This window comes from Juglans microcarpa x Juglans regia, chromosome 2S (genome assembly GCF_004785595.1).
Source record: "Juglans microcarpa x Juglans regia isolate MS1-56 chromosome 2S, Jm3101_v1.0, whole genome shotgun sequence".
Classification (NCBI taxonomy): Eukaryota; Viridiplantae; Streptophyta; class Magnoliopsida; order Fagales; family Juglandaceae; genus Juglans; species Juglans microcarpa x Juglans regia.
Window position 1 is genome coordinate 29827117 of NC_054597.1, and position 15917 is coordinate 29843033.

General features: G+C 35.5%; 1 protein-coding gene across 2 annotated transcripts; it reads left to right on the forward strand.

Moving 5' to 3' along the window:
• The first annotated feature begins 375 nt into the window (after positions 1-375).
• LOC121252594 (leucine-rich repeat extensin-like protein 4) lies at positions 376-3480 on the forward strand. 2 transcript variants are annotated; one of them, XM_041152314.1, is made up of 3 exons: positions 376-2506; positions 2627-2659; positions 2741-3480. In XM_041152314.1, exons 1-3 carry the CDS (start codon positions 689-691, stop codon positions 2897-2899), a joined length of 2010 nt encoding a protein of 669 aa, XP_041008248.1. In that variant the 5' UTR covers positions 376-688; the 3' UTR covers positions 2900-3480. The 2 variants fall into 2 exon arrangements, with proteins under 2 accessions (XP_041008248.1, XP_041008249.1); XM_041152315.1 differs by having other exon boundaries at positions 376-2494; positions 2615-2659.
• Positions 3481-15917: the final 12437 nt, after the last annotated feature.

The window sequence follows — 15917 nt, forward strand, 5'->3', positions numbered from 1 at the left end:
TATTTTATATAGATTTGTAAGATAATTGTACATTTTTATTTTATAAAACTTAATATTATTTGTATAAATTTTTGAAAATTTAAATTATATATAATATCAAAATATTATAGCTATTTGTTATTATATTAAATCACTCTTTTTGAAAAATGATTCGATCAAATAATTGAAGACATCTCATTTATCTCATGAACGCGGTATTAGGAGTCCTAACTTAGGGCTGCTAATTTTATATTTAATTTTAAAAAACACAGTATCTGGACCAAAATCTTTTCTTTTTTTTTTTCTTTAATAAAAAATAATAATAATAGAATAAAGTCGAGCACTCTTTACCTCATTGATGAGAGATTTCTTAAATTATAAAGAAGAAAGAGATGGAGAATCTGGTGGGCATTGAGCTGTGACATAGCTGTCTTTTTTATGAATTATTTCAGACACACATCTCCAAATTTCCCCCTAGGAGAAAACCCTTTCCCTCTTCGCCTCCCTCTCTCTGCCTCTCTCTCTCCCTCTGCCTCAAGTTCAAAACGAAACCTCCCATTCCCTCTATCCACACTTCCCTCAGATCTCAAGGTGAACGTTTCTCGAGTACCCATTTTGCATTTCCCTGCAGAGAAGAGTTTTGTGATATATAGGCAAAGGAGAGCAGACGGGGAGTGGCGTTTGAGAACTTGGATGTCTCTCATGTGAGATGAAGAAGACGACCCCCTTCACCCATTTTGATCTCTCGCTCCTCATTGTTTCCTTTCTCGGTGCAGTCTTCGTCTGTGCCGCTGAACGGCTCCTTATCACCCCCAATGGAGGCCTTACCGACGCCGAAGCCTTGTACATCAGGCAGCGTCAGCTCCTGTACTACAGGGACGAGTTCGGCGACAGAGGTGAGAATGTCTACGTCGACCCATCTCTGGTCTTCGAAAACTCAAGACTTAGAGATGCTTATATAGCTTTGCAAGCTTGGAAGCAAGCTATTCTCTCTGATCCCTTCAATCTAACTAGTGACTGGGTTGGATCTAGTGTCTGTAAGTACACTGGGGTGTTCTGTGCCCCTGCACCTGATAACCCCAAGATCCGAACCGTCGCCGGCATTGATCTTAACCACGGTGACATTGCTGGGTACTTGCCGGAGGAGCTCGGGCTACTCGTTGATCTTGCATTGTTCCACATTAACTCGAACAGGTTTTGTGGTACCGTGCCGCACAAGTTCAAGAACCTGAAGCTTTTGTTCGAGTTTGATATCAGTAACAATCGCTTTGCCGGTAAGTTCCCAGAGGTGGTGTTGAACCTCCCGCAGCTCAAGTTCCTGGATCTGAGGTTCAATGAGTTTGAAGGGAATGTACCTAGGGAGCTGTTCGACAAGCCATTGGACGCAATCTTCATCAATCACAACAGGTTCAGGTTCGATCTGCCAGACAATTTCGGGAACTCGCCGGTGTCGGTGATCGTGCTGGCCGACAACAAGTTCCACGGCTGCATCCCGGCGAGCATAGGCAAAATGTCCAACCTCAACGAGATCATCATGATGAACAACGGGTTCAGATCTTGCTTGCCTGTCGAAATTGGGTTGCTCGCGAATTTGACGGTGTTCGATGTGAGTTTCAACGAGCTATTGGGCCCATTGCCGGACTCCTTTGGCAACCTGTTCAGCATCGAACAGCTCAATGTAGCCCACAACTTGCTGTCCGGGAAAATCCCTGACGGTATCTGTAAATTACCGAATCTTCAGAACTTCACCTTCTCGTATAACTTCTTCACTGGTGAGCCACCGGCGTGCTTGAGCCTTCCGGACTTCAGCGACCGGAGGAACTGCTTGCCCAATATTCCGGTCCAGAGGTCCGCCGGGCAATGTAAGTCGTTCTTGTCTAATCCTGTGGATTGCAATTCCTTTAGATGTTCACCTTTCGCTCCCGTTCTCCCTGCACCTACTCCGCCTTCTCCACCTCGTCCTTCACCTTCGTCGCCTGTCCTCTCATCTCCACCACCGTCTGCACCGGTATTATCGCCTCCACCATTTCCACCGGTCTTATTGCCACCACCATCGCCACCAGTCTTATTGCCACCACCGTCGCCACCGGTCCTATCGCCACCTTCTCCACCGGTCTCATCGCCACCTTCTCCACCAGTGTACTCCCTGGCTCCACCTCCGCCTCCTTCGCCACCGTCACCGCTACCACCAGTTCATTCAACACCCCCACCGCCACCTCCAGTATATTCTCCACCTCCACCTTCACCGTCACCACTCCAACCGTCTCCTGCACTACCTTCGCCACCATTGCCACCTGAATCTGCACCACCGACCTCACCGCCGCCACCTACTCCATACCATGTGGGCTCTCCTCCACCGCCGCCAGTTCCTTCGTTCTCCCCACAGCCATCGATACCATACTATAATTCACCACCTCCGCCTCAGCATTCACCACCTCCGCCGCGCCCACCTCCACCTCCTATTTATCCCTATCTATCACCTCCTACGCCTCCAACGTCTGTCTATTCTTCACCTCCCCCACCCCCATCGCCACTACCTTGTGTTGAACCGCCACCACCTCCCCCATCGCCATCCCCTTGTGTTGAACCGCCACCATCATCGCCACCTCCACCGCCACCAGTTCATTACTTCCCACCCCCACCCCCACCCCCGCCTCCTACAGTTTACAATTCGCCACCCCCACCTTCAACTTCACCTTCTCCGCCCCCACCAGTTCACTACCAATCCTCTCCATCCCCTCCGGTCCACCATCATTCACCGCCACCACCCCCACCAGTTCCATGTGAACCACCCCCTCCGTCACCACCACCGCCAATTGTTTATGAAAGCCCGCCACCTCCGACTCCAGTATATGAGGGGCCTTTGCCTCCAATCACCGGAGTTTCATATGCATCTCCTCCGCCACCGCCCTTCTACTGATTCTTTTGAGAATTTTCCTCTTGACTTTTCGTCAACCACGAGCAGAACTCACATTAATGGGAACGGCCATTGCTTCTTTTTCCTCATCCTGTGCCCTATCTCCTCCTACCCTTCTTTCTCGTTGGGCGATTCTCGCCGCTCATGGAGGAAGGATAAACATAGAGAACGTAAAAGGGTGTGTCACAGCTCTAGAAATGATCTCCTGCATTGTTGTCCAAGAAGTAGGGAAGAGGTGAAAGATAGAGAGAGAGAGAGACAGCGAAGAGAGAATGGTGAGAGGAGAAAGTCGCTCCAGCATTTATTTTGAATTGTTATGGATATTTGAGTTGTGAAATAAAATTTGGCAGTGGAAGAGTAGGATTGCAGAAAAAGTGTATGTATAGGGATGAAAACTGGAGACCATAATTCAGTGCATGGTACAAAGGCAGCACTTTCTGCTGCTGCTTCATGTTTGTGGGTTTTATTGTTGTTGTGTCTCTCTTTGATATCATATTTTTGTTTCTTATTCCTTTCCTATTTATGGTATAATCATGAACATTTTATTTGTATTTGATTCTCTAAATTCAGATCAATTCCTTTCTGATCTCATTTGTTGAATCCGTCTGTGATTGGATAAATGACAAACCTTGGTCTCTCCTGGGAGTCTTTTTTCTGATACGTTGTTTGGATAGACATGTTTTCAATTTCTTCTTTCATTGAGATTCCGGAGGATGGGATTCGATTAGTCCCATATTAGAATACCCATGAGTGCACAGAGCAAACCTCTCTGGTTTCTTAGTTTCTCGATGTCTGCAATAGAACTACGAATTTCCAGTCTATGGTGGAAAATTTTAATAATCATTCTGATCTTGTGGCAATATACGCGGTGTTGATCTCCAAAGGGAATGACTCAAATGACAAGTCATTCGACTAAAGTTTGAACTCTTGGATGTAAACCGCGTCTCAGGTGAAAAACCGGTGATTTTTAATGGCCAGCTCTCCGGACTTCTCGTAGAAAAAGGAAAATAGTCATTTCACCTAGGAGAGAGTCATCTACCTGTAATCTCCTGAAACTGCGATCAAGGTCGCAGGCCCCAACTGAGATCCCCGTGGGACCTGAATGGCCAACCCATATTCCATGATTTGGGTCACTTTTATAATGCCTGAGCCGAGCTTTATCATTAGATAAATAGTGTTGGGGTTTGCAGCATGTCATGTGCAAACTCAACATTTGTTTGAAAAGTTGAATTCAAACCCATTTACTTCACGCTGACACTTGCTTTCCCATTGAAATTTGGAATGTTCATCTCATTATGCTCATAAAAAGCTTCAAAAGGTTTTAGTCAGGTTGAATGAGTAACGTGTCTTTATAATCCCTACTGTGTTTTTGTTCATGTTTCCATGATATGTGCATCGTTATCACATCCCCAATGCCGTGCTTCTAACTGTTGTGCATTTCTTAGGAAAAAGTAGTGTGCTTTTTCTGTTCAAAGACCCATAAAAGTTAAAAAGGGGTAGAGGTAATTTAGTATTTCAAATTTTCTCTTGTGGAGTTTTCCGACTATTTTGTTTAGAATATATTTAATTTTTTTAATAAGTCACGTGTCACGATATGGTGATGGCACATCAATGAGATAAAGTTTGCAAGTAATATTACTCATCATTTTAAGTTTCATCATCATCTCATCATCACATAATATGACATTAGATGATTGGTGACTATTTATTATATTTCATTTGTGAACCTATCATCTAATGTTATATCATGAGATAATGAGAGAATGGTGAGAAAATAGATAATAAATAGATTTACTCAAAGTTTGCAAAATATATGGAGGCATAGTAGCAATACTCATCTAGAAATCCAATCAATATTAAATAAAAAAAAAACATCATGCCAATGTTGCATCGTGGCCTCCATGGTGACTCGCAAAGGTTTCTGCATAAAATATGCACCCTTTTTTTTTTAAATGTTCCTGCCAAGTTTATAGGCATAGCGGTCTAACTCTTCCCTCATTGAGGCAAAAACATGTTTTCACAACTTGGCTGATTTTCACAAGGTTAAAGACAAACCCGCTTTATCCGGAGAAAGTGTAGCCCTTTCAAGGAAGGGGTCCTACAATCCCCCAGTTTTGTGTCGTATATATGCTTCCTTGATGCCCATATGCATAAGACTGGCAGGTGTAGCACAGGTCGTTTTCTGGGTGAGAATTTGGATTGGAACACAACTTTTTTATTGGGGGATGATGCTTGTCAAATATATGTCCATGTTGCCATTCTTCACAAAATCCCCTTCTGAGCAACTAGGGAAGATAAAAAGAAAAATGAACCCACTGATGATCTTTGTCTGCATATTTACTTTACTTCACAAATTATTTTACTATTATTTACAGATCATCTGAGATATACTTATTTTATGTGCCTGTGATATAAGATGCCTATGACAAGTGGAATAACGTGGAGGGTAGGGAGGCTGAATTCTCCCAATAGATGCAAAGCATATTGTGATGGAAGTAATCTCAATAATTCCTACTATGAGGATTGAATTTGAAAATAGCTGTTACGATTTAAGAAATCTGTGCCTCAAATATGTTACGAATTTTAAAAAAATCTTGATCCTATGAAATACATTTTTGAGATGTTTGGTTCATAGATCTAATATTTTTTTTTGAATTTTCACATTCTTATAAATAGTTTAATGGATTTTTTTTTCATATTAGATCAACTAATTATCCGACCCAAATAATAAAAATGACTGACTTGAGAGTCAACTCAGATTATACAAGTCAACACGAATATGATACGATTATATAATGGGTCAATTAATTGATTAGGAGACGATTTTATTCAACTATAATCCTATTAATATTACTCGTCGGGACTATATTAATCCCTACTCTACTTTTTCTTTTCGAGGAATTTATGGTCTTGCCATATAATTAATTACCCATCTTTAAGATAAAATGAAAATCTGTCAGGATATCCCACCAAGCTCCAGGGATGGTGATGTTATGATAGTCACATGGGAGTTGTTACTACTTTCCACATCATACGTGCTGCTACGAGCGTCGAGAATGTTAATGTAACGAGTTGGTTGACTTGCTCTCATTAACTCAAATAGGACACAACCAACATTTATTTAGGAGGACTCTTTATAGACAGCCTGGGATTAGGTCGGATACATTAGTGGCACGCCATAAAGTGATGCTCTATATCTTGACCACCTCACCAATTTTCTTCAATACATACAAATAAATACAAAAGAGATTTGAAACCTTACCTCAACTATATATCTGTACTATTCAATTCAATTGATTCATTAATTAGTTAATAGAATTTACCATGCATCAGTTACTATTCACACACCACACCTATAACTTTTTCATAAAGTGTAAATGTATTTTTCATAGGGTATTAGAGTGTTTTTTATAGGGTGTGAGGTGGTGAATAGTGACTGATAAGAAGAATTTATCTTACACAAATGGGTCAAAAAGAGGAGAAATCTATCTAGATGAAGATAAAAGGATGATATGCACAGTAGAAGAGGTTTTTAATGCTTCTTTTTGTACATCTAGGGCAATGGTTATTTGATGGTCCCTTTGTTGAATATGGTTAAATTAGTTGAGTGGCCCAAGCAATACAACTGGCTATGCTAAACTAATTGATCATGAGCTCTACTTAATCACAGGCACTGTCCTAGAAAAAAAGTACAAAACTCCACAGCAAAAATGGAGTATTAGGCAGTTATTTGAGACATTTTTTTGGCCAGCTACCATTATTTTCCCCAACAACAATAGGACCCAATGCCAGCCTAAGTTATTATTATTGGATAAGAAATGAAGTCTCTTTTAGCATTGGCATTATGTTAGATAATGCATGGCTAGCTGAAATTTAGCCAAAACCATTTATTTTGACCAACATTAGATTAGTTATGGTGCTTTTGACCAACAATGCCTCTCTCTCTCTCTCTCTCTCTCTCTTAAACATTTTATATATTTGTGCTGGTTTTTGATTATTTTGTGAAAGATATCTATTATTTAAATTTTATTTGTTTTGGTTTTTTCTAGGTGCTAGTGAAAGAGCATTATATTTTTCTATGAAGACATATTTATATAATGAAATAAAAACTTATTTTATTTTAAAACTACTATAAGAAGACTAGATTAAAAAATAAGAAAATTTCAAAAAATATTGAGAAAATAATTATAGCTTATTCAATGTCGAGTGCATTTCAAATGTTATTATCAAAATAGAAATTGTAGCATCCTTGGTGAAATTTTATCTAATCCAATATGACAAGGTACATTTTCCATTTTTAGAGGCCGAATGTATTCTTTTGATGAACGTATTACTTTTCAATTCTCATCGAGGAACACAATAGAATAAACCATCCACTCAGGTCCATTTAATATGGGCTTTAGGTATCATGATCTTCTTGGGTCAAAACCTAAGTGCCCTCTTTGTCTGTGTGATCCACATACGGCCCAATTGAATAGAAGGTTCTAACATGTATGTCTATAAATATCTGCAATGATATCCTTACCAACACGAAAAATAAAATAAACCGAATTACGAGCACTAGCAAATAGGTATTCATTAGGGAAAGAAAAAAAATGATATTTGCATTTTTAGATGTGCAAGTTCCTTGCACTTGTTTTGAAAAAAATAGATAAATCTAAAGCTTATATCAAAAAAATTATCTTTTTAATTGTGAATCCCATTTTTTTAAAAGGAGTGTACGGAATTTGTATATTTAATAACTGTATCTAGCATTACTAAAAAAAAAAACTTAATATTAACAAGAAGATGAAGAAACTCAAGCCTTGAACTTCACTAATATTGTAGGTTGATATATACATATATACCATACTCTCATCCTATTTTGATTATATTAAGTGATATGTGACACATTCATCACTATTAGATGATAAAGAAGTATGCAATAAATAATTATTTAATAGTAATAAATGTGACATACCATTCTTAATGGGATGAAAATAATATGATAATATAGTGTATAAAATTTTTCATATATATATATATATATGTATATATATATATGGCACAAGTAGAAAGCAAGTGCAAACACATGATGAAAAAAGTTGTGGAGTTAAATTTGGAAAAGAGAGCATCATACTTTAATGATGAAAAAAACAATAGCTAAAGATTCCTCCTTCGATTTAATTTGTCTCTTACGTACGCTTTCGGCATTAAATGATTGAGAATGTTATTACTTATTACATTCTGTTAGGCATCATCGATCTTATGTTTTTTTAAAGGCAATCTTCATGTCTCTTTGTGTTAAAGCATTAGGATATATATAATAATAATAATAGTATTTATATATAAGTAATTTGCCCGCAAGTATGGTTCGGTCATACAAGTTTTAATAATTTGCTTTTGCAAAAGGGGCCTCTTAGCTGCCTTTTTCAGCTAACACGTACAACATTTTAGAATAATATTAGATACAAGTCTTAAATAGACAAGTCTCGTATAAATTTTTTATAAAAAAGTATGTCTCACTAATAAAGAATATATTTTTTTTACTCTTTTTAAATGAGATCCATTTTTTTACAAGAACTTGCATGTAACTTGTCTATTTAGAATTTTTACAAATCATTTCTCTAGTTGTGCCGATGGTAGTTCATCTGGATGATTACAAGCTCTTAATTACTAACAAGGAGGACCAATTTGGACCAACTACAACATTGCTTGACCAATACAGATGGTTTGAGTTTTACACAATATTAATTAATACTCATGCGAGATTATAATGATAAAAAGTTCTAGAGGTAAGAGTACAATATCAAATACTGTCAAATCTACATAATGTCATGTCTATCCGTCTCTAGAATGAATGTCTTGCTGCTTACCATTTATATGCTTTGTTTTGTTTTATTTTGTTGGTTAGTATCCTGCCGTAAAGGATGGAGATGATCACCTATGTTGGTGGGCGATTGGAGAAGATCTAAATAATCATATATATATATATATATATATATATATATATAAATATTCGTGTAATCCAAATTTGTGATGATCCATTAGGGATGAATTACTAGTTGATTTGATTTTTGGACGGATTAATATCTTTTATAATTCTTGTCTTTTAACTCTAAACACTATAACGAAAGATATAAACATATGAAATGAATTTTTCAAATATTATATTCTCGCAAAATGTAGTACAATTAATTTTATATGTTTTTCTTTCTTCCACTCTACTCGAGAATTTAAATAATATTGATCCATTTAATTACTAATAGTGGATCACGTAATAATTTTTTTTTTCTCTGAGACTAGAAAATTAAAAGAAAAAAAGAAAAAATAATCTCTTATATAATGTTAAATTTCTAAAACATGAATCTTTTTCATTTCTGAAACTTATTTTTAAGATGAAAGAATTCACAAATAAATAGATATATGAGCATAAGCTGTCTATGGTAACAAATAAAATAGAGGAATGTTATAGTCACAAATAGATTGCACAAAAGTAATTTTACAAACTGATGATGTTTGATGTGATCCGTTAAATCTACTTTACAATAAAAATAACTTTACAATCTGATGAATCACATGAAAATACGTCAGTTTATGAGATTATTTTTGTATAATCCATTTGTGGTTAAAGTATTTCTCAATAAAATATGGAAAGAATGTACAATTCCTAGAATCATAGCTAATTCCTAAAAAGATGGTGCTGCTGATTTTGTTGTTGATTTGGTATCAAGTATCCTGTCAATACTCTCTTTCAAGTTGGCGCATGGAGATTCTTAATACCCAACTTGCGTAAAAAATGATTGAAGAGTTCCTGTCCTAATGCTTTGGTAAAGATATAGGCAACTTGCTGATGGAAAGAGATATGAACAGCTGTAAGGAGACTGGATCGGATTTTATCACGAATGATGTAGCAGTCAATCTCAATATGTTTGGTGCGTTCATGAAACACAGGATTGTGAGTGATGTGGAGTGCATATTGATTGTCACAATGTAAGTTGATGGGTTTAGAGTGAGGAACGTCAAGATCATGAAGGAGCTATTTCAACCAAGAGAGTTCGTAAGTGGTGACGACCATGGCACAATATTCAGCTTCAATCGAAAATTGTGCCACTGTCATTTGTTTCTTTGTACGCAGGAAATGTGGCTCGTGCCTAGCTAACTGAAGTAGCCTGTGGTGGAGCGATGGGTGGTGGGGCAGCTGGCCCATCCGATCAGTATAGGCGGTAACATGTAAACCACTGGAGGAAGAGAAAAAAAAATGCCTTATTCCGAACTGCCTTTGATGTAATGAAGAACATGAGTGGTGATTATGCCCAAACTATTACGCAATGGTATAATATAGTTCAAGGTATCGATCCAAAGGGAGTTAGAAGAAACACTACAAGATGCAAGTTTAAGGGAAAATATTAAATGACAATATGACAAGAATATGAAAATTCTACCTAAAGCATGCAATTAAAATGAGATTAGGGCATGGGGAAAAAGGCAAGTAAAGTTTCAAGCTTTTATCTATAGGATCCAATACTCTAACTTTTTGAATCCAAACTATATACATAATTAAGAATTATAGCACAAAATTTCCAATTAGAAGATATGATATTATATTCACCTATTTTCTCAAATATAATTCTAGAATCTATTCCTCATTTACAAACTACAATTTTCATATATAAAAATAAATATCAGATCTAGAAACGACACTATGTTCACAAACAATAGTGTAGCAAAAGATCACATCAATGACATGAAAAACTTGTTTAAGTTACAATCATATATTCATAATCCTATAACTCAACAAACCATAATAAGATTCAATATTATTGTCTCAAAATTATCGTATTCAAAACAAATAGAGAATTCAATCCTCGAATCTTAAACAATAAAGCTTAATCTATTAATAGAAATAAAGTCAAAATATTTTCACCAATCGATTTCTACTCTAAGCTTTACCCAAGATTTAGGCCTCGTTTGTTTTCAGAAAACATCTCATTTCATCTCATCTACTAATTACAACTTTCTCAACTTTCAATAAAAAATAAAATAAACAATTCAACTTTTTCAAATCCCAAAACAAAAATAATATTACAAAATATATTCTAACAATACTTTATTCAACTTTTTAACTTTAATCTCATCTCATCTTATTTCTGAAAACAAACGAGCCCTTAGTTCTCCATGGAAGAACTAAAAAATAAAAATGATATTTTTTCTCCTCTCTAGAACTATGCCTCCTGCCTTCAAAACTGTCCCCCTGATATGCTTCTATTGGGTATAAAAGAAACCATAATATTTTCTTGATTTCCGCATAAAAAATCTTTTAACTTTTAGGATTTAGATTGGCAGCCACGTACGCACTTCATGAGTCATGATTTGGACATCCTTATCAAATACAAATTTGTATTCCTTGAAGATAGCTTTCCAAAGCATCAAGAATCACATCAATCGAATGTGTGAGTGAAAAGTTATGATCAAAATACTAAGTATGCCCTGACGATCTCCTAGCGCATTTTAGACTTTGACTTCTTACAGTTTCCTTTTGTGATTTGTTTCTTTTTCTCTTTATCCGAATTACTTTCAAACCCACCTTATTTGAAATTATCATTTATTTGATATTTTGGAAAGTTATCACAACGCGAAGTCCTCTCATGTTGAAGCATCATTGCTTTGCTGAAAGTCCATACCTCTATCCACATTGAAAGTCAGACAACGTTGAAAATGAAGAGTCCTTATTATTTGAAAGTCTTGCTCAATTCAAAAGTCATGTTTCGTTGAAAATTCTTGGGAATTATTCTAATTAAAAAATCCCTTTGAATTTGACTGGGCTTTAGTTTTCTCTTTTAAGGATTCTAAAACTAAACATAAAAATGTACTTAGAAGTATCCCAAAGTAAATAGAAAATAAATTCAAGAATACAGATTAATTCATATGATTTCTATTCACATTTTAGCATTTTAGTTCAATAATTAGGTATTTAAAGTGCACTTTTGTGCACTCATCACAACCCCTAACTTACTTATTACTAGTCCCTAGCAATTTATATGCAAAAGAGATAAAAGAGAAAAAAAAATACAAAAATAGCCCAACAAGTCACACTTTTCAGAATCACATATTAAAACAATCTAAGGAATCTAATAACAAATTAAAATCAATCCCCTATAGCAATTCATATAGTGTGAGTGTGTTCTTCAAGCCATAACCATCTTACCACTAATCTTGACACATGTAACATCAAGAATGTCTCAAGCGAAAGGTTCAACTCCATAACTCACGAGTATAATATTTTTCATGCAAGGACTCTCTCTATGGAGTTGACAAGTGGTGTACACACAATCACATAGAGATTTAGATAATTATTAACAAGCAACAAGCAAGTAATGATCTTATGATAGGAACACTAATAAATGAAAATTTAACTATTCTTTCCACAAGCTTACTTGGGATCAGAATAGTCAAAACAAAATGTTGTAATGTGGCTTAGGTTAGGTTATATGAAAAAAAGGAATGAAAGAAAAGGATTAAAAAAACTTTCAAGTACATACTTAGGGAATCTTATTAAATATCTCAATAAATCACATTTCTCACTTGGTGTACTCTTCAACATTTCAAATCAACGAATAATGCCTTTTTTTTTCTCTTTTTTTTTCTTTCAATTTTTTTTATAATTTGGTGGACAATTATATGTCACCTTGATATTCTGCTATTTCTACCCAGCTTTGGTATTTTTGCCTTTGAAACTAGCTTACTTGAACAACTAGTAACTTGTGTTCTACACTTTGTTTTTATTTTTCTCAAAGAAAGAATTTTACATCTAGTACACACTTGAAAGTAAAAAAGATAGGAAAAATCAGTGTATAGGCTATACTCTAATGTGGAGAGGTATGAATAATGTAGGTATATGAAGAAAAGGAAAAAAAGCTAAATATTTCTTGGCTCAAAGTTGGCTACTATGGGTCTATAATTGAAATGGTTGGCTTGAAAGGCTCAAACGTTAATCCTAAGTTGACCTTCATCATATCCCAAGTATATCTGCCATCACACAACAAGCCATGCAATGATATTCTCGAAAGAAGTGCCCAATTCAAAAAAATAATGAATGCTTATCATAATTTCCAGCATTTGTTGGCTCTCAATCCTCTTCAAAACTCAAACATAAATACGTAAGCAAAACAGTTTTCTAGATACATGTGTCAAACCACCATCTTATTACAAAACTTGAATGAGTGCATTAGATATCTTGTAAATACCTCAGCATAATGATCAAGATGAATTTGTTGAATTCACTAAGATGGTTATGTATGAGAATGAGCACACATGTAAAAAGATATACACATGATGCTAATTAAAAAAAAATTATCACATGTAAATCTGTTACAGAGTTCCAACAACCATTTGTAAATGCATAATTTGATTTACCCCCAAACTTAAACGAAACATTGTCCTCAATATATAATAATCAAAACTGAATGGATAGTAACTGAAGAGGGTAGAATACACCTGATGTGTGACGTGGGTAGCCTGATAAATATAAGAGATGGAAAATTGAAATGACGAAATGACACTATCCTGCAAACAGAAAACAAAGAAAAAAAAAAACAAAATTAACGGAAATAAAAGAAAAGAAAAAAAGGAAAAGAAAAACATACATGCATGGTGGGGTCAAGGTTGATAGACCGAGTCTGCATGTGGAATGTCTTCCAATTCAGAAACTTGTCTATCAATAAGTATTTTTAGGCGTTGGCCATTTACTTTAAAGACTCAGCCATCCATAAGGTCTTCTATTTTTACCACCCCGTTTTCAAAAATATGTTTTACTACAAAGGGGTCAGTCCACCTAGACAAAAGTTTTCCTTAGTGCTTATGAAGTCTAGAATCATATAAATATACTCGGTCATTAGGCTTAAACATCTTCCTAAAAATATTTTTATCATGAAATACTTTCATTTTAACCAGATTTTAGAGTTCTCATAAGTATTATTTCTCAACTCTTCTAAATTGGTCAACTTAAATTTTTGAAGTTTACCCGTCTCTCCTAGATCAAAATTAAAATGCTTGATGACCCAATAAGCTTGATGCTCAAGTTCTATAGGTGACATACTTAAGGGAGTTTTGAAAGTTATACGGTAGGCCCAAAGTGCATTAACTAATCTTAAAAATCAATCTTTGCTATCAGGGTTTATTGTTCTCTCTAAGATTTGCCTAATTGTCCTTTTGGCAAGTTTTACCTGTCCACTTGTCTAAGGATGGTAGACAATAGAAATTTTATGAACAACCCCATATTTTTTCATCAAAGCCTTAAATGAACGGTTGCAAAAGTGTGTGTCCTGGTCACTAATAATAACACGTGTACCAAACTGAGAGAATACATTTTCTTTAAAAAATTTGATTACCGTCTTATTATCATTGCTCCTACAAGTTGTTACCTCTACCCATTTTAACACATAATCTACTGTCGCAATAATATATTGGTATCCAAAAGAATGAGGGAAAAGTCCCATGAAATCAATGCCCTAACAATAAAAAATTTCAATTACTAAGATTGGGTTTAAGGGCATTATATTATGACGAAACCTCTTAGCTTTTGACGCCTTTCGCATGAGCGACAATAGATGTTTGCATCCTTAAACAAGTTAGACCAATAAAATCTATACTGCAGAATTTTTGTAGCGGTTTTCTTCATTGAAAAATGGCCCCCACAAACTTGAGTATGACAAAATTCTAAGACGCTAGAAATCCCTCATTAAGGATACAACGCCTTATAATTTGGTCAAGACAACATTTAAAAAGAAAAGATTAATCTCAATAGAAATTGCGTACCTCAACCATGAACTTGCTCTTCTCTTGTGTGCTCCAATCTGCCAATATCTAGTCTCCAATCAAATAATTCACAATATGAGCAAACCATGATAAAGAGGAAATAAATAATAAATGCTCATCTGGAAAGTCATCCCAAATTGGCATGTGGTCCATGGTGTACTCAAATGTGAGCCTCGAGAGATGGTCGGCCACTACATTCTCTAATTTTTTCTTATATTTGATGGTGATGTAAAATTCCTGCAGAAGTAAAATCCACCATATTAATCACGGTTTAGCATCCTTCTTTGTGAGAAGATACTTAAGGGATGCATGATTTGTGAAAATTATAATAGGAGAACCATTCAAGTAAGCACGAAACTTGTCCAAAGCAAAAACTACAGCTAGCAACTCTTTTTCAGTTGTTGAGTAACTCATTTGAGCATTATTTAGAGTTTTACTAGTGTAGTAAATGATATAGGGCTTCACTTCCCTTCGCTGTCCAAGGACAGCACCTATAGCATAATCACTAGCATCGCACATAATCTCAAAATGTAAAATCCAATCAGGTGGCTACATTATGGGTACTGAAGTAAGCTTGTCAATCAACGTTTTAAAGGCCTATTGACAAGCTTGTGTCCACTCAAATGTGACATATTTAGTTAGGAGGTTGCATATCGATCTAGACATGGTAGAAAAATTATGTATGAACTTCCTATAAAAACCCGCATTACCAAGAAATGATCTAACATCCTTTACTGTCCTAGATGTAGGTAACTTAGAAATTAATTCAATCTTAAATTGATCAACCTCTATCTCCTTGGAAGAAGTTATATGTCCTAGGATGATACTTGAAGATACCATAAAATGACATTTTTTCCAATTCAAAATCAGTTCATTTTCCTCACAACGAGTCAACACTCTCTTTAAATTCAACAAGTATGCATCAAAAGAAATTCCAAAAACAATCAAGTCATCCATTAAAATTTTTATACAATTTTCAACCATGTCAGTAAAAATGCTCATCATGCAGCGTTGAAAAGTAGTAGGGGCATTACATAATCCAAATGTCATTCTTCATAAAGTATAAGTACCAAAAGGACAAGTGAAAGTGGTTTTATCATGGTCTTTTAATATAATTTCAATTTGATAATAACCATAATAATCATCCAAAAAATAATAAAATAGGCGACCAGCTACACGCTCAAGGATTTGATTAATAAAAGGGAGCAGAAAATGTTTTTTTTTT

Coding starts and splice junctions, on each gene's coding strand:
- LOC121252594 (XM_041152314.1), top strand. CDS start 689: ATGAAGAAGACGACCCCCTTCACCCATTTTGATCTCTCGCTCCTCATT. Junction 2,507..2,626: donor CTTCACCTCCCCCACCCCCA/TCGCCACTACCT, acceptor CCCCCACCCCCA/CCCCCGCCTCCTACAGTTTA. Junction 2,660..2,740: donor CAGTTTACAATTCGCCACCC/CCACCTTCAACT, acceptor CATCATTCACCG/CCACCACCCCCACCAGTTCC.